The 23,612-nt window shown below is 38.3% G+C and overlaps 1 protein-coding gene across 5 annotated transcripts in view; it reads right to left on the reverse strand.

Moving 5' to 3' along the window:
* The window catches only part of SSBP2 (single stranded DNA binding protein 2), a 236,039-nt gene extending 213,305 nt beyond the window's left edge, over nucleotides 1–22,734 (reverse strand). For all 5 annotated transcript variants that reach the window (XM_054578555.1, XM_054578553.1, XM_054578552.1 and 2 more), the window contains exon 1: nucleotides 22,602–22,734. In XM_054578555.1, coding sequence (XP_054434530.1) covers nucleotides 22,602–22,663 — 62 coding nt within the window. In that variant the 5' untranslated portion in view covers nucleotides 22,664–22,734. The remainder of the gene's footprint in view (nucleotides 1–22,601) is intronic.
* Between the last annotated feature and the right edge of the window lie 878 nt (nucleotides 22,735–23,612).

The raw sequence follows: 23,612 nt of genomic DNA on the forward strand, positions 1-23,612 counted from the left end.
TTATGCCAAGGAGAAAGATTTCCTGGCTGCCTTAATAAGCTTCAGGCAAAAATGCTTATCCATTTCAAGTGTTCCAATAACCATTCCAGTATAGAAGCTTAAAAAATAGAAAGTCAATTACCTTATCCAAATAGAGTTCAATAATATGATTTTTTTTTTCAGTTTCAGGTTTCAACACATCTATAGAAGAGATCATCATCCAAGTTGGAAGATACTCCTTTCCTTTCCCTTAAGAACAATGAATCACTTATTTGTAGATAACTTGGTAGGGGTAATAACCAAAACTTTGCTTCTCCTTGTTGGTTCTGTATTATTTGGGATGGTGATCAGATAAAACTCAAATGGAATTTTCTTATAATATAACATTAATTTAAATGGAAAAATAAACAGGTCTATCTTCATTTCAATTATCACATAAGAAGAAAAACAAATTTGCTCTTTTAACTCTTCAGTGCATTGGAGCATCAAATTTCAAAACCTTAAAATTGGCTTCTAAAGGTGGTCTTTGATTTGATGTCTTACATCAAATCCAGGTTACTGCTGATATTATCCACCTGTGTAAATTAGAAAATCTTAAAAGTAAACCTTAAAATGCAACATCCAAAGTAGAAACACATAATCAGAATCATAACATAAATTTATTTCCAAAACTAAAATATGCAAAATTGAATGGCACATGATATTAAACCATCTGGCTCTTCAGTTTTTTTTCTTAATTATTTTTTCTCAGTTTCTAAATATGAAAACTGTAATTCCCTTTTCTTCAAAGTAATTCATGACCCATAGTAAGGATAAATAATTCAACATAAATACATATTAAAATTTACAGGACTTTATGAAACAAAGTAATAATAATTTTACAGACTGGAATCCAACACATGCGATAAATAGTAACATCAAATTACTCTGTAAATTTATTCTTAGCATCTAGTAAATAATGTCTTTAAGGTTTTAAATACAATAGTTTTGTTTTTACATGTTTAATTTCTCATCAAAATTCTAACAAGGTGAAATGTAATCCATCAAACTTAATTTTTTTAGCTAAACTCTGAATTATAATCTACCAGAAAAATGATAATTTGCTTGTTTTTCCTGTTCTGCTGCTTTTCATAAGAACTTCCCTCTTTACAGGTACAATAAATTACATATGCAAATAAATAAAAGGAAAACAAGCAATCTGAATTCTGCTTTTATATGGATTACAAAGCTTTGCACAACCTGGTTACTTTGAGTAATTCAAATAGAAGAAGCTCTAACTACAGATAAAATTAAGCTTTGTGCAGATACACCTATCACTAAAGTAAGAGTATTTTGTGCCCTTTCTAGTAAACATAAAAAAGATACCCCCCTCTCCTCAGCTATTTTATTAGCCTGGTGCATTGCTGGATCTCCTGTCATTTTAGAGAAGAAGAGAAAAGCATATTTAAGAATCATTCAATTCCTGAATAATTCTTTCATCACTCAATTATAAGACTCTCCAACTTGTATAATTTCAGGAGATTTCAATGTGTAAAATATTCTATCAGACTTGTTAATATTGTACCCTTCATTGTTAGGCAAAATAAATAGCCCCAGAATAACCCAGTAATAGAAACAGGTCTTATTAAGTTCATTTAAATGTCAGTCAGCAAGATAAAATACTATCAGTCACCAACAGGAAAAAAAAAAAATCTAAGGATTCCACTGAATAGAAAATAAAACTTGAAAGTCAGCCAGAGAAGATAAGTCATATAGTAATAAACAAATATAGTGGGAATAGAGAGGGCTCCCATGATATTTTCTTTTTTTAATTTTTTGATTTCAGAGAGAAGAAGGGAGAGAGAAGAAATCGATTTGTTGTTCCACTTATTTATGCATTCATTGGTTGATTCTTGTATGAGCCCTGACTGGTGATCAAAGCCACAACCTTGGCATATGGGGACAATGCTACAACAAACTGAGCTATACCCCATGATTTCCAACATCAGAAAAATGAGTCTCCCTTAGTCACAGTAAATTATGGTTCTAGGGATTTCCATCAGTACATCAACACCTGAAAGAAAAGGGCCAGAAACCCCTGTTCACAGCCACATAGGTGGAAACTCATTAGACTTAAAACTGAAGTACTCTCACTGATAAGCTATATATTTCACATAATGTGAACTTATTATTATCTACCTAAATTAGGTTATTTACTATCAAACAGGCCCAAGAATGGTCCTTTATAGTCCTCCAACTCGCTGTCAGATCATATCTGTTAGGAAATCTAAGAAATTTTTAACCCTAGATTCATTGATTCTTTTTTCTTTCTTTTTAAAATTTTACTTATTTATTTTAAGAGAGAGGGGAAGGGAGGGAGAAAGAGGGGGAGAGAAACATTGATCAGTAGCCTCTCAAAAGCCCCCCCCACCAACTGAGGACCTGGCGCACAACCCAGGCGTGTGCCCTGACCAGGAAACCTGCGACCTTCCGGCCTGCAGGACGAACCTCCACCCGCAGAGCCACACCAGTCAGGGTTCATTTTCTTCCTTCTATATTAACTCACCTTGATCTGGCCAAATGTCACAATTAGACAGCACTTGCCTGCAGCAATATAATTTAGGAAACTGAAAGATCTCCCATAAGCCTGTCATAGCGGCTATTTTTGTCTGCACATGACCCTGAACACTAAAGAGTACTTATTTCAACTTGTTAAATTTCCATGCACTTAAAAATATATGAAACTACTGTCTGTCCTGTAGAAAGAAAGGAAGTCTGAAAAAAATTTTAAATCTTTTCTATTTTTTATTTATTTTTTATTGTTCAATGACAGTTGTCCCCATTTTTCCCCCATTAAAAATTTTAAATCATCAGTATTGCAATTATCTGTAAAAAAAATTTAATGCAACCACAGAACCATCAGAAATGTGCACGTATTATATCGCCAATACCTAAAGTAAATGGACAGAAGGATGACATTAGAATTAAGAGTTAAGATCCTTTATTTTATTTGAGTTAAAGCTACTTAGATGAGATGGTAGATGATAATGAAAAAGTAATACCAGCCCTGACTGGTGAGTTCAGTTGGTTGGGCTTCGTTCAGCAAAGCCAAAGGCCAATTTATTGGTGAAGGCACATGCCTGGTTTGCGGGTTTGGTCCCTAGTCAGGACACATCCAAGAGGCAACCAACTAATGTTTCTCTCTCACATCAATATTCCTTTTCCTCTCTTTTTCCCTCCCTTGTCCTCTCTCTAAAAATAAATAAATAACATCTTAAAAAAAAAAAGTAATACCAACCTGTACCTATTTGTTTTTTATAATTTCTTAAATATATCAATTTAAAAAGGCCATTGTTTAATGTAGTGTATTACTTCCATATTAATAACTAAGAAAAATGTGATAAAATAGACAACATGAAGTATCTCTAAGCGATCTTTAATACTTTAAAGCAGGGGTCTCCAACCTCCATCTGCAGACCAGTACAGGTCCGAGCCTGTCAGGAATACACCACACGACAGGTGGTAAGCTTGAATGCAATGCTCTTGAATTACCCCAAAACCGCCACCCTGGTCCATGGAAAAACTGTCTCCCATGAAACTGGTCTCTTGGTGCCACAAAAACTGGTGACTACCACTTTACTCATAAATCCAAAATAAGATATTTTTGTTTTCAGTTTGATACAGTATCTCCCTCCCTTGACTTTATTCTAAATGACAGTAGGCTACCATAAAACATACATAATTTGTATACATTCTAAAACTCCTAGCCTTGCCAAAAAGATAAGCAAAATACGGAGATATGAAAAATATATCCATAACATAAACAAATTCTCAATATACACCATATTGACAACCAGCCAACAAAGGAAAATGGACTTAAAAAGCCTCATGAATTTGTTAAGTAGAAAGATTTTTCTATATTTAAGAAGTATTTATAAGGAAAACATTTAAAGATGGTATGATATACTCTTAAACAGTACTGTCACTGCCTCTCCAACCAATAATTGGCTATTTTACAACTGATATCAAGACCATTGCCTTTACTGGAATATTTTTCTAATAAATGCCACTATATTCAAGTTCCCAAGAGAAAAATCAAACTGACCTACCTATGCTTCTCATTGTTGATTCAAAATGAATTTAAGCATACTAAATTAATGATCAAATGAAAGTACTTAATGAATTTTGCTTAGAACAGCAATGGTTGCAAACTTTAGTTAATGCATCTCATGCCAGATGTTGCAAATTATATTAAATATACACTGACAAAATTTAATGTATTGTGTCTTTTATAACTATATAACAAAAAATAAATAACAACCTTAATCCTGTCAGTTACATTTCAAAGCTCTAATAAAACAGTCATGAGATTTATGCAAACGGCATACATGCTATTAATGATATGTTACATAGAACTCATTTGCACTTATACTTTAAAATGTTTTAATTCAAATATATACATGAATAAATAATAGTAAGAAATTTTTGTTTTTTAAATGATAATTCACAATATATTTTGTAAACTTCCCTATTGATAGGGCAAAATTTCATCATAAAATATTACATAAAAATAGAACATGAATAATAAACCATACTTTGTATCATTTTTATGTCTATTTGATTTCCTCTAAGCTTAAGCTTCTCCTGCTGTAAATAATTATTTATCAATCCATCTGTGCTTTATTACATCTGGGTAAAATGAAATTGGTATTGTTTAGCACCTCAGTGTCTTGTTTCCTGTTTTCAATATGGTAGAGAAACTGATCAAGTCACTTCCCTGCTTAAAAACGTTAAAGTGAACCCCCAGTAACCTCACGATCCATCCAGAATTCTTAGCCTGGCTTTCAAAAAATAGCCTTTGCTTATCTCTGTAGCTTCTACCGCCTTACAAAATCACCCCTTCCCAAACATACACATAACTAAAGCACTACTGAACTTTCTGTTTCTAAAAAGGATGATAGTCTCTCTCATTTCTAGACTTCTCCCCAGCACAAACTGTTCCCTATGCCAAAATCCTTGTTTACTTCCCTGGCAGGGTTTACCTTGTTCACTGCCGTATGTACCTCCGTTGCTTGTCACAGAGCAGAGCCTTGAGTAAGTATTTCATGAGTGAATTAAGCAAATGATTTTAAAAGTTTTTATTTAACTTTTTTTTCTGAAGGAGGGATTTACTGAGAACTTGGAAAATGACAAATGCTTACAAATGTTATCTTTTGTTGCCTTCCCTCCTCTTATTTAATAGGGTACTTTTTAGTCAAGTGGCTTTGATGTTTTTCTTAGTAAATAATACCAAAAATTTTACATGCAGGTACGAACATAGACAAGTCAGGAATGTTCTATGATTATTTTTATTTGCTTCCCTTTGCTTATCTGTGTTTTAAACCTTTTTACTTTGAATAATTACTTAAAAGCTATTTTTAAGAACAGCTTTATAAACATGCAATACACTGCACATATCAAAGTGTGCATTTGCTACATTTTGAAATGTGCCTACATCCATGAAACCATCATCACAATCAAGATAATGAACAAATCCATCACCCCCAAAGCTGTTTGAACCTCACCTCCCAGCACTTTCTGTCTCTCCCACTCTGCCTCCAGACAACAACTGATCTGCTTTCTGTTAACATAAATTAGTTCGCACTTTCTAGAATTGTATATAAAGAGAATCAATATGCACTTTATGAAAAGTATTTTAAAGAGTACTACTGTGCACTATAAGTCGGGGTTTTACTCAAGTATAGTCGGTCATCCCTTCTACCAATTTAAAAAGTAGAATGGAAGTTTAGAGATATTCTGCAGGGAGCAGCTAGAGTATGCTAACCAGGAGAGATTTTAAAAATACTTCCCCATCAAATTTTTGCTTTAAGTCTAATAGCCTACTGATTGGCAGCCACAGTAGAAGGCAGCTGTTAAGGTTTTCAACTATTCCAAAGTCATTTCCCAGTCATTGTTTGAAAAATGTTCCTTTTATTCTAATCTCTTACAAGTCAAAAAAGCTTTTAAAAATTGGCTGGCAAAAGCTTGCAATGTTACCCTACCAAGTATCTCACCTTATCCTAAAAATAATATTTAAAAATTCACATAGTCACTTTCCAAGCCCATCTACTAAAGCTAAAATCACTTTACCTATTGCCTTCTTTTCCCCTTCCATGTCCCCTAGAGGATTCCAGTAGTCACCCTTTAATTAAAAAAAAAAAGTTCAAAGTAATTGATAAAACCAGTGTTTTCCCAACTAATGCCCCACCTCACACAAAATTACCAAGTAAAAAAATCTGTATCCTCTGCTAGTTAATCTCCTCTCTATGCTTTTTTCTCAAGTAGAAACTGTCCACATTTGATGTCTCCACTTCCTTGCCTGATAGCCAACCCCTGAAAGCATGGCAAATTAGCTTGGGTTTACCTCACCGAAATTGTTCTCCCCAAGGTCACAGATGATTTCTTAGTCTAAAAAGTCCCTTTCCTTCCCTTTTGTGATATGAATCCCTTACAAGTTTCCCTCTTACCTCCCTAGTGCTTCCTTTCAGTCTCAATCTCAAATTCTTCTTCCACCTACCCCTTAAATATCCCCCAAGGTCCCATCTTTCTCTCTTCACACTTTCTCCCTGGCTATTCATTCCAATAAAGATGACTTCACTTCTTTCTCAGGGCTTCAAATGATAGACAAGCAAGAAAAACGGCCTATGTGTAAGAGGTAAAACAAGCTAAACTAATCCATACCATTAAAAGTTGGGGCAGCAGGGAAGCTTAGCATGTATGTAGCTTCTGGAGTATTGGTAATGTTCTTTTTCTTGATGTGGGTGCTTGGTTACACTGGTATGTTCAGTTAGTGAAACTTCGTCAATCTATATACTTATGATATATAAACTCTCCTATACAAATGTCATACTTCAATAAAGTTATTTTTCAAAAAGAGAGAAAGAATGAGCTAAACCTGAGTTCAGATTCCAGGTCTGACATGTGTTACTTGGCCAAATTACTTGCCCTCTTACAGCTTTAGTTTTCCCAACATTAAAATGGAGATGATACCATTAAAATGCAGATGGTAACAGCTCCTTCACAGCACTGTAAAGAATGAAATAAAACACAAACAAGCACACAGGTATGTTACGATTACAAATGTTACTTCTCCCATCCTTTCTCAATTCTGAGTCTCCAGCCTAGACACACTTCCTCCACACTCCAGCTCAGAAATCACACATCTAATTTTCTCCCAAAGTGCTCCATCTCTCGACCTGAATGGCATCTCAAACTGAACTAATCATCTTCCTCCTTACACCTGTCTGTTCTTCTGTAGTCCCCTGGAATCTATAACTGAAACTTCCACTCACCGTAACAGCCATCTTAAAAATCCTAATTTTCACATTTAGGCCACCAAATCCTAGGTACTCTGCATCCTAAGACATCCACTGCGCTGCGAGTGTTATAGAAAAGTGATGTATTACTTCAGTAGCTTACTTATTACAATGGCTTCCTAGCATAGCCGACTCCCCTTTTACCCTCCCTCCATATTACTTCCAGAATGATTCTTCTAAACTGCACCTCAGAAGATGTTGCTTTTCTGCTTAAAATCACATATCTCCCAGGTCAAGCTGTTACACAAGGTGATTCTCAAAATAGTTCCTATTTTGCTTGCCAGATTTATCCCTTACAGCACATCCAGCCATACCAATTCCATACAGCTCACCATACATACCATGCTCTTTAATGCATCCATGTTTCTGTATGTTTCTCGCCCTAGAATACTCTTTTACTTGCCACGCCCCAATTTGGCTAACTCTTATTTGTCATTTAATAAGTATCTTCTTAGAAATAACTCCTACGACTATTATAGCCCTGGGCTGGGTTCGATGCCCCGTTTCAGTACTTCCAAAGCCCTTCTCGCATCCCAGCGCTTGTTACCAGTGTGACAGTCACCCGTGGTGAGCCCCTTCAGAAACAGCGAGCTCCTGGCGGGGCGACTGCTGTGTTACTCATATTTCAGCTTAAGGGGGCTTAACAGAGGCAGACCTATGAGAGACAGTTAAAGTTTCTTAAATGAATAAAGGAATGAGGAGACAGGAGAAAGCAGGAATATTATCTCTGCCTCTTAAAATGTATACAAATTTATGCTATCATAAAATAGCCAAATGGGTTTTAAAACTAATTTTAAGTGCTATTTTGACAAAAACCAACTTTTAAAAAGCTCTTTTTTCTCAGGTCATTCTATACAAAGAGGTAGAAAACTTGTTTCAAATGTTTTAAACATTAAAGCAATATTTTCCTAGATATCCCCCATTGGCCCTGCCAGATCTCTACCCTCCTGGCATGCTGAGACCTGGGAGTTTGAGCTGTAGCTACCGAGCATATCATCTTCGCTCCCTTATCCTCCGGCTCCCAGTTGGGTTCTACAGCAAAGAGGCTTCAGCTGATGAGAGGAGAGGAAAAGAAGATCCCCTTGCAGTTAGGCCTGCAGTCTCTTTTACAATGAGTTCCACGGAGTCTGGGGCCCTCTTCATCAAACCACAGCTTTAGGAGGGTGATCTTTCTGCAATGACCACAGCGCTCACCGGATTCTGGTAACTGCGCTCTCCCTTTTCTCCTTCAAATCTAAGGCGGGCCACACTTCCCTTGTTTCTAATTCCTGGGTGTTTCTCCATCCCTCGTTGGTTTTAATCCTGCATGGACCTTTATTGAACTCTCCTCAATTATCCTATTAAGGAAGCTATCTTGCTGAGGATTTGTCTAATACAAACACAGAAACACTTTGTCAACCAGCAGCTGTTTTGCCAGTGCCTGCTGTAGTATGAGTTCTCTGGTTAATGATGGCCCCATCTTACAGTCAAGCATCAACAAACAGCCATTAATGTTTTAATAAAAACATGCCTATACCATACACCCAGCCAGTGTTGCTCAGTTCGTCACTGTCCTTAGACCAAAAGGTCACTGGTTTGATTCCCGGGCAGGGCACATGCCTGGGTTGCAGGTTTGGTCCCGTGGGGCATGTACAGAAGGCAACCAATCGATGCTTTTCTCTCACATTGATGTTTCTCGCCATCTCTTTCTCCTTCCCTTCCCCACTCTCTAGAATAAAAAATAAAACATGCCTATACCCTAATCTTTCTAGCCCTGAATTTGTAAGTCCAACTCACTTGTATAATTCCCCCAATAGCAATTTGAATTCAAAATGAATAACTCATTTCTCAGGATAAACTACCTGAAAACTATTCCCAAAACACACACACATACATGCCTGTGTGTGTATATATATAACGTATTTTATGGTAAGAAACCTCACTCAAGTGTTTCCACTACCATACTCTAAATAAAAAAATAATAATACCAGTCTCTCAGTTTAATTCAGGGTTTAAAAATGTTTATTGAAAGTCCTTTAATAGTATCCTAATAACTATTGCTTAAATTAAATGATAAAGTATAATCATCACATAATTTTAATCCAATTATAAACAAGAAATGGTATATGGTGTGTGAAAAAATAAAACAAAGAAATTGTTTCTATTTTTTCTAATTGTCAGTACTACAGAAATAACTATGTAATAGATTCAATATGGTTGTATTATTGCTCCTGGACCACATGGAATTTTCCAGATGCCCTAGTCACCCCCCTACCCCCCTGCCAAAAAGGCCATATGGTGGTAGGAAGAGACAATAAGTGTAGGAGACTCATAATTAGAGAAGTTTTTTCCCCTAGACATTACATATTCTTGTGCTATTTATTTCTGAGTTTAAAATTTCCCATGTGAAGTAATAATTTATGCCAGATTACCTGTAATATAGAAAGAAGGAAGAAACAGCTCTACCTGAAGTGATAACTTGAGCCCCTAACTGGTATCATCCTAACTGGTATATTCCTCTCTGACAAGCATTATATCCAAGTTCTTAAATCTCAGATACCAGCTAAAGAATTTAGAGCTACTTGCTGAGTATTTTTGGTAGTCATATTTCTGCCCAACTTATCAGCAGCTGTAAATGTTTTCCTTAACCTTTTTTCCTTAACCTATCTCTTCTCTATTGCCTCTCACCCCAACTAAAAATGGAACTAACCAAGCATTCCCCTCCCACTCCCCCAGCCTCACAACTCCCATTATTTTTATCCCATATTAAGCAATAAAATACACTGAGGCAAAATTGTTTAAATGAGCAGTGGAGTCATGAAGTTGCTAGAGGGATTAAGAAAGAAAAGAAGCCAAAAACAAAAAGACAAATACTGAATAATTCCATTTATACAAGGTACCTAGAAGAGTCAGATTTATTGTGACAGAAAATGGAATGGTGGTTACCAAGGACTGGGGGAAGAGGAAACAGGGAGTTACAATTTAGTGGGTACAGTTTCAGTTTGTGAAGATGAAACAGTACTATAGAGATAGGGATGGTTGCACAATAATGTCAATGTACTTAACATCACTGAAAAGTGATGTTTACCCTAAACAAAAGTGATGTATTTACCTAAATATGGGTAAATGGTACATTTTATGTTATATATATTTTACCATTATAAAAACAAAAAGGAGAAAAGAATATTCTATCAATAATCCATATTGAGAGGCTTTACGTTCTATATTGGAAAGAGGCACAGAAGCAGGGCAGGGTGGGGGGTGCAAGGCGGCGGGGGGACTCCCTTTCCCTACCCCATCCCAGCTCTCCAAATCAAAGCTGATTGGTAATGAAATACAGAAGAGTTCATTGATCAAAATTAGCCTGAGACTTCACAAATTAGGAATCCAAACTATCCAAAATTCCAAACCAATCAACTTATATAACAAAAGCATAAGGATTTAAAACAAAAAACAGATTTTACTTATGATATAGCACTTCCGGAGTTAAGTAATTGTATAGAATTGTGTTTAACTCACACAATATTTACCATTTAATCAGTGTATTGACATAAACTTCTATCATCTAATCCATGATTCTTAGTTAAATTAAATCTATACCTAAGCCATATATATGTGTGTGTGTGTGTCTATATATATATGAATATATATATGAATCTCTCCTTTTAAATGAGGCAGCTGTATTACAATGAAAGAAACAATGATCTTGGATGAAAAACAATCTTGATATGATTCAGCTCTGCTACACAGTATCTATATACCCTCTCTGGATAAGTCTATTTCCATTTATAAATGTTTGTAATCAATGGGAATTGCCAACTACCTCACAGAATCATTATAAAATTTAAATAAAATAAAGCACATTACAATATCTTGAAATGACAAAGTACAATTCCATAACTGAATGTGTTAAATTACAAAGGAGATTATTCTAACAAAAATTCATATTAAAATATACACGTTTAATAGTAAAACAACTAGGTAATCTGTTGTCCTAAAATTCACTGAAAGACTACTAAGTGCCTATATGATAGAAACACTTCCTGGATATTATATATTGATCCTGGTGCCATATATTAGAAATACTGGAAAGAAAATGAGCTGGAAAGATAGCCTGTTATAATAGGTTACACCCTCAATTCATTTATTCCAAAAATACCTAATCTGAATTCCAAACATTGTACTAATCAGTGGAGTACATTGGAGAAGACAACACCATGGTTCTTGTCCTCAGGGAACTTCCAATCTAATCTGGAGATAAGACATTAAACAAAAGATCATGCTAATAATTATTATATGATAGATGTAACAAAAGGAAGAGTAGAGGTCGCTCTAAAAGCAAAGAGTAAGGGTGTCTAATCCAATTTGGGAAATTTTATACCAATTGTACCATCCCTTGTCAACCCAATAGGCTTTAAGTCTTCAGTAAATCTTAGCTATCTCTATCATCATTATTTTAAAAGCCTCAAGTTCCACTGTCTTCATTAGGAACAACTGTATCCCTGGTGTTTGGGAGATAAGAGGTAGTCAACCTTATTATCTAGAAAAACCCTGATAAACTAGACCTATCATCCAATTCCTCAGTAAAAACCAAAACCAGCCATGGCTGGTGTGCCCCAGAGGATTGAGGGCCAGCCTGCCAAATGAAGTGTCACCAGTTTGATACCCAGTCATATAAATACATAAAACCTTAAAAAACAAAAACAAAAACAAAACAACAAAACAGGTCCCAGGAAGTATAGTTTCTCATTCCAAATTTGACTCATACAGTATTTTACATATACTTGAGCAATTATGCTCATGCTGAGGTTTCCTCAATGGTACTTTAAACCTCCCTGAAATACTCTAACCCCAAACCTCACATAACTGACTCTTTCAAAATCACTCAGGTTTGTGCTTAGATGATTCCTTCTCCAAAAATCTTCCCTTGACTACCCAGTGTAGCCTCCCAATCACTCTCTAACTTATATCACCCTACTTCATTACTTTTACAATACTTATGACTATCTGAAATTGCCTACTACATTTACTTGTTTATTATTATATGTTCCTCCTTCAAATTTGAAAGTAAGTTTCGTAAGAGCAGTGGCCCATTTTATTCTCTCCATACTCTCAAGATACATATTCTTTGCCAAATATCCCAGTTTTGTTTAGGTAGTTCAGCACCCAATTATGATTTAAAAAAAAACAACAAAAAACTCTCAACAAAGCGGGAATAGAGGAAACATACCTAAACACAATAAAGGCCATATACGGCAAACTCCTGCCAGCATCGTACTCAATGGGCAAAAACTACAAGTATTCCCCTGAAGACTGGGAACAAGACAGGGATGTCCACTTTCACCTCTCTTATCCAGCATAATACTGAAAGTTCTAGCCACAGCAATCCGACAAGAAGAAGAAATAAAAGGCATCCAAATTGGAAAGGAGGAAGTAAAACTGTCTTTATTTGAAGATGCCATGATACTGTACATAGAAAACCCCCAAAATTCCAAGAAACTACTAGAACTGATCAATGAATTCAGCAAAGGAGCAGAATACAAAATTTATATCCAGAAATCAGCTGCATCTCTTTTTTAAAAAGATTTTATTTATTTATTTTTTAGAGAAGGGAAGGGAGGGAGAATGAGAGGGAAAAACATATCAATGTGTGGCTGTATCTCGCACGCCCCCCACTGGGGACCTGGCCTGCAACCCAGGCATGTGCCCTACACTGGGAATCAAAGCAGCAACCCTTTGGTTCGCAGGCCAGCGCTCATTCCACTGAGCCATGCCACCAGGGCTCAGTTGCATTCTTATATGCCAATCACAAACTGACAGGGAAATTAAGAAAACAATTCACAATTGCTTCAAAAAGAATAAAATACCTAGGAATAAACCTAACCAAGGATGTAAAAAAGCTGCACACAGAGAATTATGATACTGAAAAAAGAAACTGAAGAAGATACAAGTAAGTGGAAGCATATACTGTGTTCACGTATAGGAAGAATTAACATTCTAAAACATCGATACTACCCAAAGCAATCTATAGACTCAATGCAATTCCTATCAAGATTCCAATAATGTATTTCACAGAACTAGAACAAATATTTGAAAAATTTACATGGAACCACAAACGATGCCACACAGCAACAGCAATCCTGAGAAAGAACAAAGTTGGAGGAATCACGCTACCTAATATCAAACTATACTACAAGGCTATAGTAATCAAAAGAGCCTAGTACTGGCATAAAAATAGACACACAGAACAATGGAACAGAATAGAGAGTCCAGAAATAAACCCACACCTTCATAGTCAACTAATAGTCAACAGAGGAAGCAAGGACATACAATGGGCTAAAGATGGTTTATTTAATAAATGGCGTTGGGAAGACTGGACAGATACATGCCAAAAAATGAAACTAGACCACCTATTTACACTACACACAAGGATAAATTCAAAATGGACCAAAGACTTAAATGTTAGACCCAAAACCACAGAAATCCTTGAAGAAAACATAGGCAGCAAAATCTTGGGCCACTGCTTGTAGAAAATTCGTATCAGATATATCTCCCCAGGCAAAGGAAACAAAAGAAAAGATAAACAAATGGGATGACATCAAACTAAAAAGTTTTGCATAGCGAAGAAAATCATCAACAAAATAAAAAGACAGCCCACAGAATGGGAGAACATATTTGCCAATACATCTGAAAAGGGGTTAATATCCAAAGTTTATAAAGTACTTACAAAATTCAACACCCAAAAAAGCAAACAACCCAGTTAAAAAATGGGCAAAGGACCAGAATAGACACTTCCCCAAATAGGACATACAGATGGCCAATAGATATATGAGAAGATGCTCAATGTCACTAATCACCAGAGAAATGCAAATAAAAACCACAATGAGATATCTCACACCAGTCAGAATGGCTATCGTCAATAAATCATCAAACAAGTCCTGGCAAGGATGTGGAGAAAGGGGAACCCTTTTGCACTGTTGGTGGGAATACAGACTGGTGCAGGCACTGTGGAAAGCAGTGTGGTGATACCTCAGAAAATTAAAAATGGATCTGCCTTTTGACCCAGCAATCCTACTTCTGGGAATATATCCAAAGGAACTCAAAACACTAACTTGAAAGAACATAAGCACCCTTATGTCCAAGATATGGAAGCAGCCCAAGTGTCCATAAATAGATGAGTGTATAAAACATCTATAGGACATTTACACAATGGAATACTACTCGGCTGTAAAAAAAAAAAGAAGAAGAAGAAGAAAATTTTACCCTTTGTGACAGCGTGGATGGACCTGAAGAACATTATGCTAAGTGTAATAAGCTAGTCAAAGAAAGACATAAAGACATTATCATATGATTTCGCTCATTTGTAGAATCTAATGAACAAACTGAACTAACAAGCAAAACAGAGACAGACTCATGGATGGAAAGCTGATGACAACTAGTTGGGGTTGGGGGGTGGTTAGAGGGTGGAGGGATTGAGCAAAAAGGAAAAGGACTAAGGGACATGACAATAGTGTGGTGATTGCTGCGAGGAGGTAGGTATAAGGGGACTAAATAGTAATGAAAAAAATACAATAAAGATTAAATCAAAAAAAGAAAAAAAAAAGAGACAGAGAGATATGAAGATGGAAAAACCTTGCCCTTCCTTCTCCCTCTCCTTCACACTTGATTGCATGAGAAAACGATGCTGGGAATCTGATGCAGGGATGCTGTGTTCCTGAGAGGGAAACCATGAGGGTGGCAAAGAAGCTGATTCTGAACCCTGGATGCACTTGATTCACTGAATCAACTATGAAACTACTTCTTCCAGACATCCTGTTACGTGAGATTTATTTTTAAATCCTGATCAATTAAGCCATTTTCTATCTCCTGATTTGATACGTGCAGCCAAAAGCATGATAAATTCTTAAGCCTCTGTTTCTTCTGTAATATTAATGGAAAACAGTACCTACAGTCTAGTGGATTTTTGAGAGGATCAAATGAAACAATGCAAATGAAGGCCAAACATGAACAAAATACTCAAATGATAACATTGTTGCTATTGTTACTACTAAACAATAACCTATGACAATATTCCACAAGCTCTTTAAGTAGTAGTAAGGATTTTGTTACTTTACAGAACACATTCATTTTAATCCTATTTAAATAAAACCATGTTTAAAAGAATAATTCATTTACTTAGGTTTCTTCTCTCAGCTCTTGGTGCTTTCTCAAGTTTGAAGTGGGTAAATAAAAGGAGAGTGAAGGCAAACATCAGATCACTAATGAAAAATAACCATATTAATTTCAGGGGACAGGCCGTTTTTAGCATCAACTCCTCTCTTAATTCACATGGGCAGAGCCACACATAAATTTTCATCTTACCTTCACAAATATTTCATCCCTATTTTCATATGACTTACATTAATCAAAAATTAAAACTATTTTAGTAATTAAAGCTATATTAATACAAGCACAACATATTTAAAATAGAAAAAAAGAGCAAACTGTTATACCTCAGTCTCTATATTTTCTGGGCCAAACTACTTGTTTGACATGCCATGAAGCAAAATTAACACAGGAGATCAAAAGGGAGGCAACCTCCAGGCCATTGGTTCAAGCTCAATCCAGCTAACTTGTGATTGATTGATTTATGTATTGTTGTTCGGTTACGGTTGTCCCGCCTTTTTCCCCATTGCTCTCCCTGCAGTCAGGCCCCTGCCATTGTCTGTGCCCATGAGTCCTCTATTTGTGTTCCTTCTCTTGCGCCTTCCCACATATGATGGTTCATTACTGTCAGAAAGCTGTTTACTTTAAAAATAATCAAAATTCTTAAAGTAAAATATGAGGGTCATTCTGTCATTATTAAAAAAGTGACACCAACTAAAGTTTCTCTTTTAAAAGACAAAGAACAAATATTAAGTCCTCCATAACACTGGAACCATCCAGGCTCTTCTGAGTACAGATAAATTCTGGTCCTGTCAATATTACAAAAATACTATTAGCTCTACTTTTCAAAAATCTTTAACTATTAACCTACTCAGGCTAAAATTATGTTACCCATTATGACCAACCATAAATTTGGACAGCTACAGGCCTATGAAAAGTTGCTTGGAAAAACTCTTTTCTTCCCTCAGTGAACTATTTTTCATCTGTTTTATAATGTCCTCACACAATGAAAAAAATATGTAGTCTAGGGCAGGTAAAAATTGCCTCTACTATTTCTCTAACATTACAGAAATCAAGAAGACCACCCACGAGATCACTTTTTGTAGAGTATATAAATCCTAGTCATGTTAAGTTATATACATGTTAATGAAATCAATGTGACATGTTATATATGTAACATGTATATAAAATCTTATAAACAAAGTTTAAATATAACCACTTATTTTTTATTCCAAACTCTCTTCAGATATTAACTAATATACCTTATTCTATTACTCTAATGCTACTTTAAGTCCTTCCTTGAGGAAACAGTAAATTAATAACTCTAATACTTTAGCATGTTTATAAAGGCTCACATAATACTAACCAATATGTAACTAGTATGCAAACATTTCATATCATTACCATGCAATATAAAAGCAGTAATGGAAACAATAGTGGAGAATATGCCTATGTACTCCACAATAAAATTATAATTATCTTCAGTACATATTTTTAAATGATAAATTCCCAGCAACAGTATCTTTTAAATCCAGTACATTAATCCCCAATGCTATGTATCAACATTAATGTAGCAGCTGTGATCCATTTAGAAGAAAAAAAGAATCTAAATTCATAGTTTTCCCCAAATTTTACCACCAACTCTAAACTGTTAGAGTGCAATGTTAATACACTGCAACCTATATGTAGTCTGACCCCTGGCCCAAAGTGTATGTCTTAATTTTAAAACAAAATAATTTCATTTTCTGGTAGTAATTGAAGATGGAAGACACATTTGGTCCACTACTGCAGAGCAACTAAAATTTAATGATTTTTTTCATCTGGAATTGGGTTTACAGGGCAAACTAGCTCTAAGTTGTGGGAATAAGCCTTCATTTTTTTTCTTCCACAACTGAAAAACTACATTACAATATCAACACTTTTTCTAAGCGTCAAGATAAATATCTGGATAAAGAATGCTAAAATTTAACTCTTAACATCATACACATTTTCTTTTCTTTAGGTTTATTCCTTTGAAAACTCATTTGGGAAGAGGGGATACTTCTAAAATAATAGAAAAGAGAGCAATCTAAAGAAAAACTCACACAGCCAAGATGAGACACTATATGAGACTTGTTTAGCATTTTGTAGGAAACATCCTGAAGATTAGGAGGAAGAGGACAGTCAATTTAATACCGTATAGAAAATATCATTCCTACTATGGTATCCCTTCATTAGTTTTAGAAATTTTGAATTGTGTTAACTGCTCATGAATCAAGTTTCTAAACAGATTAGTATTACTTCACTTGCTTAACTTTATTTCCTTCAGAAAGGAAGGAGGAGCGTTTATAATGTTTTAGAGGGATGACTAAATAGTATACAGGGTTAGTAAGGTGATGCTGGCAAATAATAATCCAATAATATTTCTTTTATATGGAGGAGTTTTGATTGATTTTGAGAGAGGAAGATAGAGAAACATTGATTTTGTTCCACTTACTTATGCATTCTTTGGCTGATTATTTTATGTGCCCTGACTGGGGATCAAACTTGCAAACTTGGCTTATTGGGAGGATGCTCTAATCAACAGAACTACCCAGCCAGGGTGTATGTGGAATAGTATATAAACGTTTCTTCCTGTAACCACATAAAATGGACATATATGTAATATTTGTTTCTTGAGGTCTTAAGGATTCATAATTTAAAAACCAAAGTTACTTTTCAGAGCCCCAGCTAAAATGCACCTTGATTTCTGTAGTATGTGACTAGTTTACTTAATGTAATTATCATTATCTAGCATGTGAATAATATGTTCAACTTTGCTTTATAGCAGATTCACCTTTCTTTTAGAGGATCAAATTAGTTTAATTAAAAAATAGTATCATTAGTTGGCAATTTGTAGGTGGGAGTTATTCTTTCAGTGGCAGTGTGGCTTGAAGTTCAGCAGCATCTCATATAGGAATTGTTCGCAACTACAATGCCTAATTTTAAGACTTAAGTCATCAAACAAAATTCCTAGAAGAAAAAAATCTGAATAAACAAAAATTCTTCATTACCTAGGCTTCCAACTTTCACCCATAAAATTTCTTTGCCTTCCTCACACCACACACACGCATTTGCCATCCATGGAAATGGAGGGTATAAGCAACAGGGTTAACTGATGGTTAAGACTGCATATCTGATCAAATCTTTGAAGTCTCTTATATCTAATTATGCAATACTATTCCCTAAATTTGTGGCATCCTACCCTAGATCAGGAAGGCAATCTGGTATACAGAAAGAAAAAAAAAATTTATCTTTTGGTTTGAACCACAGGTTCTAAAGTTAAAGAAATCTTTGTTAGAAACCCAGCTAGCATTCCTGGGTAAGTTACTTTTCTTATTTCTTTAATGGAGGAAAAAATTACTATCTTGCAGAATTGTTGGGAGAGTTATAGAAAATAAGAATAAAGCACTGAACACAGTAACTGGCCCATAGAATGACAAATAATTGCTTTTTGTTGTTATTGGCTATTTTTGAAATACAAATAAGCCATAGAATGTGGGACTCAAACTTTCAAGGTCCTTATTTTGAAGGTCATTTTGAAGGTCAAAAGATGTTTTTTCACATTAAAAAAAAATTCCTTTGAGTCTAACATCTTCATTTATTCAAATATTTATTTGGTGCTTTTGACCTGTGAAGGCACTACCCTTAATATCAAGGATGCCTAATAGAAGAAATTACAAGTATCATCCCTTGCCTTCAAGAAACTTACACCTTAGAGGAGGCTAGGCATTAAACAACCAATTACATAGTTACCTAACTGCAATTGTGTGTGCTACAAAGATAGCCTGCTAAAGGGAGAAATGACCTAACAGGATCAGAATTTAATTTCTACACAAACATCCCACCTCCCTCCTAGGATTTGCAATCATTCCCTCTATAATTAAACCTAATCCAAACCTTTGTATAGAATTGATGTGTCTGCTTTTTTTAAACAATAAAATAAGTAATTAACCTGACTGACCATTTTTTAACTTTATTTTTTAATTATAGTTGACATACAATATTTGCTTCAGGCATACAACATAGTGATTAGGCATTTATATACTTTAGGCAGTGATCCCCCATAAGTCTAGTAATCATCTGTCACCATACATAGTTATTATGCTGTTACTGACTATATCCCCTATGCCATTTTTATGTCCAGAACTGTATACTAAAATTATAAAAACTGTGTAAAACATACAAATTAACTTTAAGTATTCCAATGGTGATTTCTTAATGAAAGGAAGCAAAGACATAAAATATAGGTAGGCACTTGTCACCTACTCACTATGAACTTCTGTTAGAAAACACATTTCTTGATAGTTATAAAACCAATATATTTATTTTATGTGCATGCCATTACTCATAATAATGACTCATGTTTCAGAATGTTTTATTAAAATAAAATATTTATATTTATTAGTGAAAAATTATTTGTGTGATTTTTAAGATCAGAACAATTCTAATTTGCTTACCAAAAGAGAATTTTCACTCACATACCTTTTTAATCTGCCACCCTAAATTTTTTTTTTTTAAATCTGGTGACATCCATTTTCAAGACAACTTCAAGATCCCCATCTTCAGAAGTTAGTACACTGCTGTAGAATTGTGCCACTAAAGTCCCAAGTAAACATAAAGGGAAAAAAACTGAGCCATCAGATCCACTCTCCCACCAAAATGAAACTAAGTTTATTCTATAAAATAGGATTTTCTTCAATATTTGTCTTAAACAACAACAGTCACCTAGAAATTAATGCAATAATTAACTCTGAAGAGTCACTGTCAATTTTCCAAAAGTGGCCCCTTCACCTCTATTTAGTTCATAAAGCAAGCCAGTCCAGGATTCCTGATGCCAATTACAATGAATGGAAGAAATATATTTAAATCAAATAGCACCATCTAGCAGAACTCTCACTACTTTGCTTACAAAGTAGATGTTACTTGGTGTGCAGTTTGGTAGAGCTGACAGCAAAAGTGTCAATTATTTGTTTTCATGAAAGAATCACAGAATTAGAGCTAAAAAGTTCCAGACAAACCAGGTCCAGCTTTCTCCTTAACTATCTCAGATGCTAATTTTTTAAAACAAACTTATTAGGATAGAGGATAGTGTCAGCCATTCCTGAAAGTCCAACTAAAATTTAAAATTACTATTATTCTCAAATTCGACCGCCCTCAAAATAAATAAGGTTATGTCCCAACACATTTCAATTCCTTGACTCCCAATAGCATGAAATCCAAATGCTCTATAGTCATTAAAACATCCTTCTCTAAAAGTTTTTATTTTATCACATGTTACAGCTAAAGGATTAATACATACAAATTAGACTGTTAGTTCAAAACTTTGATTCTAGTAACTGCTGTTGCTCAACCAGGCTATGATGCGGTCTTTTACGCATTCCTTGTCACAGCAGTAAGATCCTGAATGTAACTCCTCAGAAAATACCTCCGGGGAAAACAAACAAACAAACAACAACAACAAAAACCAGCATCTCTCCGTTAATTTTCTGCTGTTGTTTTGCTTCATCAAGACCTGCCACCCCTAAATCCTATGGGAATTGTGTGTTGCTGCCATCTCGAAGATTAGGAAATGTTCCCATCCCTAGGGCACAAGAAACTTTCAGGAGAAGACTATACTAACTGCCTAAAGCAAAGAAGGGAACTCGTGAATTCGGTTTTTATTTAAGCAGCTATTTCCGTGTGCAAGGTAAGCAACGTAGTAGCTATTGGGAGATGCTCTCGGACTTTTCCACAGTCTAAACACCCTCGGAAAGGGAGAGCACGTTCAATAGCAAGGTAAGCCTCGCCCTGGGAGTGGAAGTGGTGCCGGGGAATCACGGATCTGCGGCACAGAAAAGAAGGGTTCTTTCTCAGTGGTCACAGTCACTATTCGCTCTCATTTTTAGTAACCACCAAGTCACCGTTACAAGTGCATAAGAATAGCAGCAAACAGCCCTGCTTCGCAGTGTGCCGTGACGGTGGCATCCCGGACTCTTTTCTCGCCAGCCTCCTCTGGGATCCCACCTAAGTTAACACCTGTATCTCTGCATAACCCCGAGGAAACAACTCATTCCCACGTCTACGCTTCTCCCTTCCCTAAAATCCTTTTCGGACGACTGCCCCCTCCCCACCAAAGACAACCCTCCTCGTGCCGGTTGCCGCAGCTCACACAACACCCCCTCCAAGCGCCCCAAGACCACCGCCCCCGCCCGCCACCAGGGAAACCGCAGCCCCCAGATATCTGGAAAGCAGCAAGTCTCCCAAAAAAAGTTCGCCAGCCACCGCCGCTGCAGATCTGAGTCGGCTGCAAGAGGAAGAAACGCCAGCCTGCTCCAGCAGACCCCGCTTCTCGCCAGCACACTTTTCCTCCCCAGGAACTCGGTCCGTCTCAGACCCCCAAACTTCAGCTGCGCCCCTGGCACCCACCGTCCCCACCCCGCGAGGTGCGGGGAGCTGGGACCGCCGCGTCCCTCTGCCGGCCGCGGAAAGTCCCCACGCCCACCCGACCCACGCCCGCACACGCCCTCCGCGCCCCGCGCGCGTCTCCGCGCCCCGCGGGGCCCCGCTCGGCCGCTCCGCGCCTGGCTTCCGCCCGCCGCGCAACCAGCACTGCCGCCCTCGCCTCGCCCGGCACTCTCCGCCCAGAGCCCCTGCGCCCGAGCCCCCGCTGCGGTGCCCCTCGCTCAGTCCGCCAGACCCCAGCCCGCCCCTCCAAACATCCTCGATCCCACTACGCGCCCTCCTCCACGCAGCTGCCCCCTCCCGCACTCCCCGCGACCCCCCGCGGCTCTCCGGATCCCCGCAACCCCGGACCCTAGCTCTAAAGTTACTTTGTAGGGAGGTGAACCCTTAGGTTATTTCCCACAATCACCCAAACAAGTTTCCCTTCTCGCCACCAGCACCGCAGCCGCCCCCCAACACACTCCCTCCCTCCCACCAACAGTCCCCCACGGCCTCCGCCCCTTGAGAGCACCTCTAGGGAGACAGCCGCTCCCCGCACCGCATGCCCCCAGCTCGTGTACCCCTCCCCCGGCCAGCCCATCCCCGGCTCTCCCCGGGCGGAGAGTGTCTGTGTATCTGTGTGTCTCCAAGAGAGTGCGCGAGTGCGTGCATGTGTGTGCGCGCGTGTACAGGCGGAGGTGGGTGAGAAGCGGAGACACTTACTTCTCCCGGGCCTGGCTGTCGGACGGGACGGCGCTGCTGTTACTCTTGCCTTTGCCGTACATGCTTGTGCCGAGAGCAGCTCCCACTGTCACGCACCTGTCAACCCATCACAGCCTCCTCGGGAACAGCCCCGTCCCCATGGCGACCCACGCAGCCACCCCCACTATTGGCCGCTCCACGCCTAAGCTCCGCCCCCTTCGCCCAGGCAACGCGCGAGACTGACAGGCGTCCCCCTCCCTCCGGCCTTCCGAAGCGCGCGGCGGCGGCTACAGCCTAAGCGGCAGTCTCCTCCCTCCTTCCCTCCCTTCTGGGTTCCCTCCCTCCTTCCCTCACTGCTCTCCTCCCTCCTCCCGCTCTCCTTCCCCCCTCCCCCCTCCGAACCCCGGCGCAAGGGGGGAATTAGAAACTGCTCTAGAAGGATTTTAAACAACTGGCTGTTCCCTCCGCCGCCGCCCCTCCCCCCGCGCCGCCCGCGCTCGGCTCCTCACTGGAGAGAAGGCGCAGGGAGGAGGGGAAAGTGCGGCCTGGAGTTTCTGGCAGGAGCCGGCAGAGCTGGAACCGTGGCGGCCCCAGACTTCGGGGCGCCGGCCGAGTACGCTGACAGACCTTCAGTCTCAGCCGCCCTGGGGGACCCCCCCCTCTTCCCAAGCCTCCTCTTCCTTCCTGCTCTCCTGTCTGCGACCCGGCGCCCGTACCCAGCAGTGATCTCTGCCGCCCTCAGCCTCCTCCCTGGCGTGTCGCCCCCGCCCTGCTCCCTAAGGGCCGACTGGCGAGGGGTGCACGCGCTGTTCCCTCGACCTTCTGGCACAGCGACCCGGAGCAACTCGCTTACCCTCCGGGGGAGTGACTGCGCCTCAGGTCATTGGCGCCGCTGGGGTGGCGTCGCCTGGCTCCTGGGACCGCGCCCTGCGCCCCAAGGGAGCTCCCGGCCTTGGGCCTGCCTCCCACAAATGGCCCGGTGACTCCTAGGGCCTCAGTACTCCCCTTCCTCTGCTACTTCACGCCCAGAGC

This window comes from Pteronotus mesoamericanus, unplaced genomic scaffold (genome assembly GCF_021234165.1).
Source record: "Pteronotus mesoamericanus isolate MK-2021 breed Mesoamerican mustached bat unplaced genomic scaffold, CSHL_Meso_final contig_50, whole genome shotgun sequence".
In the NCBI taxonomy this organism is placed as follows: Eukaryota; Metazoa; Chordata; class Mammalia; order Chiroptera; family Mormoopidae; genus Pteronotus; species Pteronotus mesoamericanus.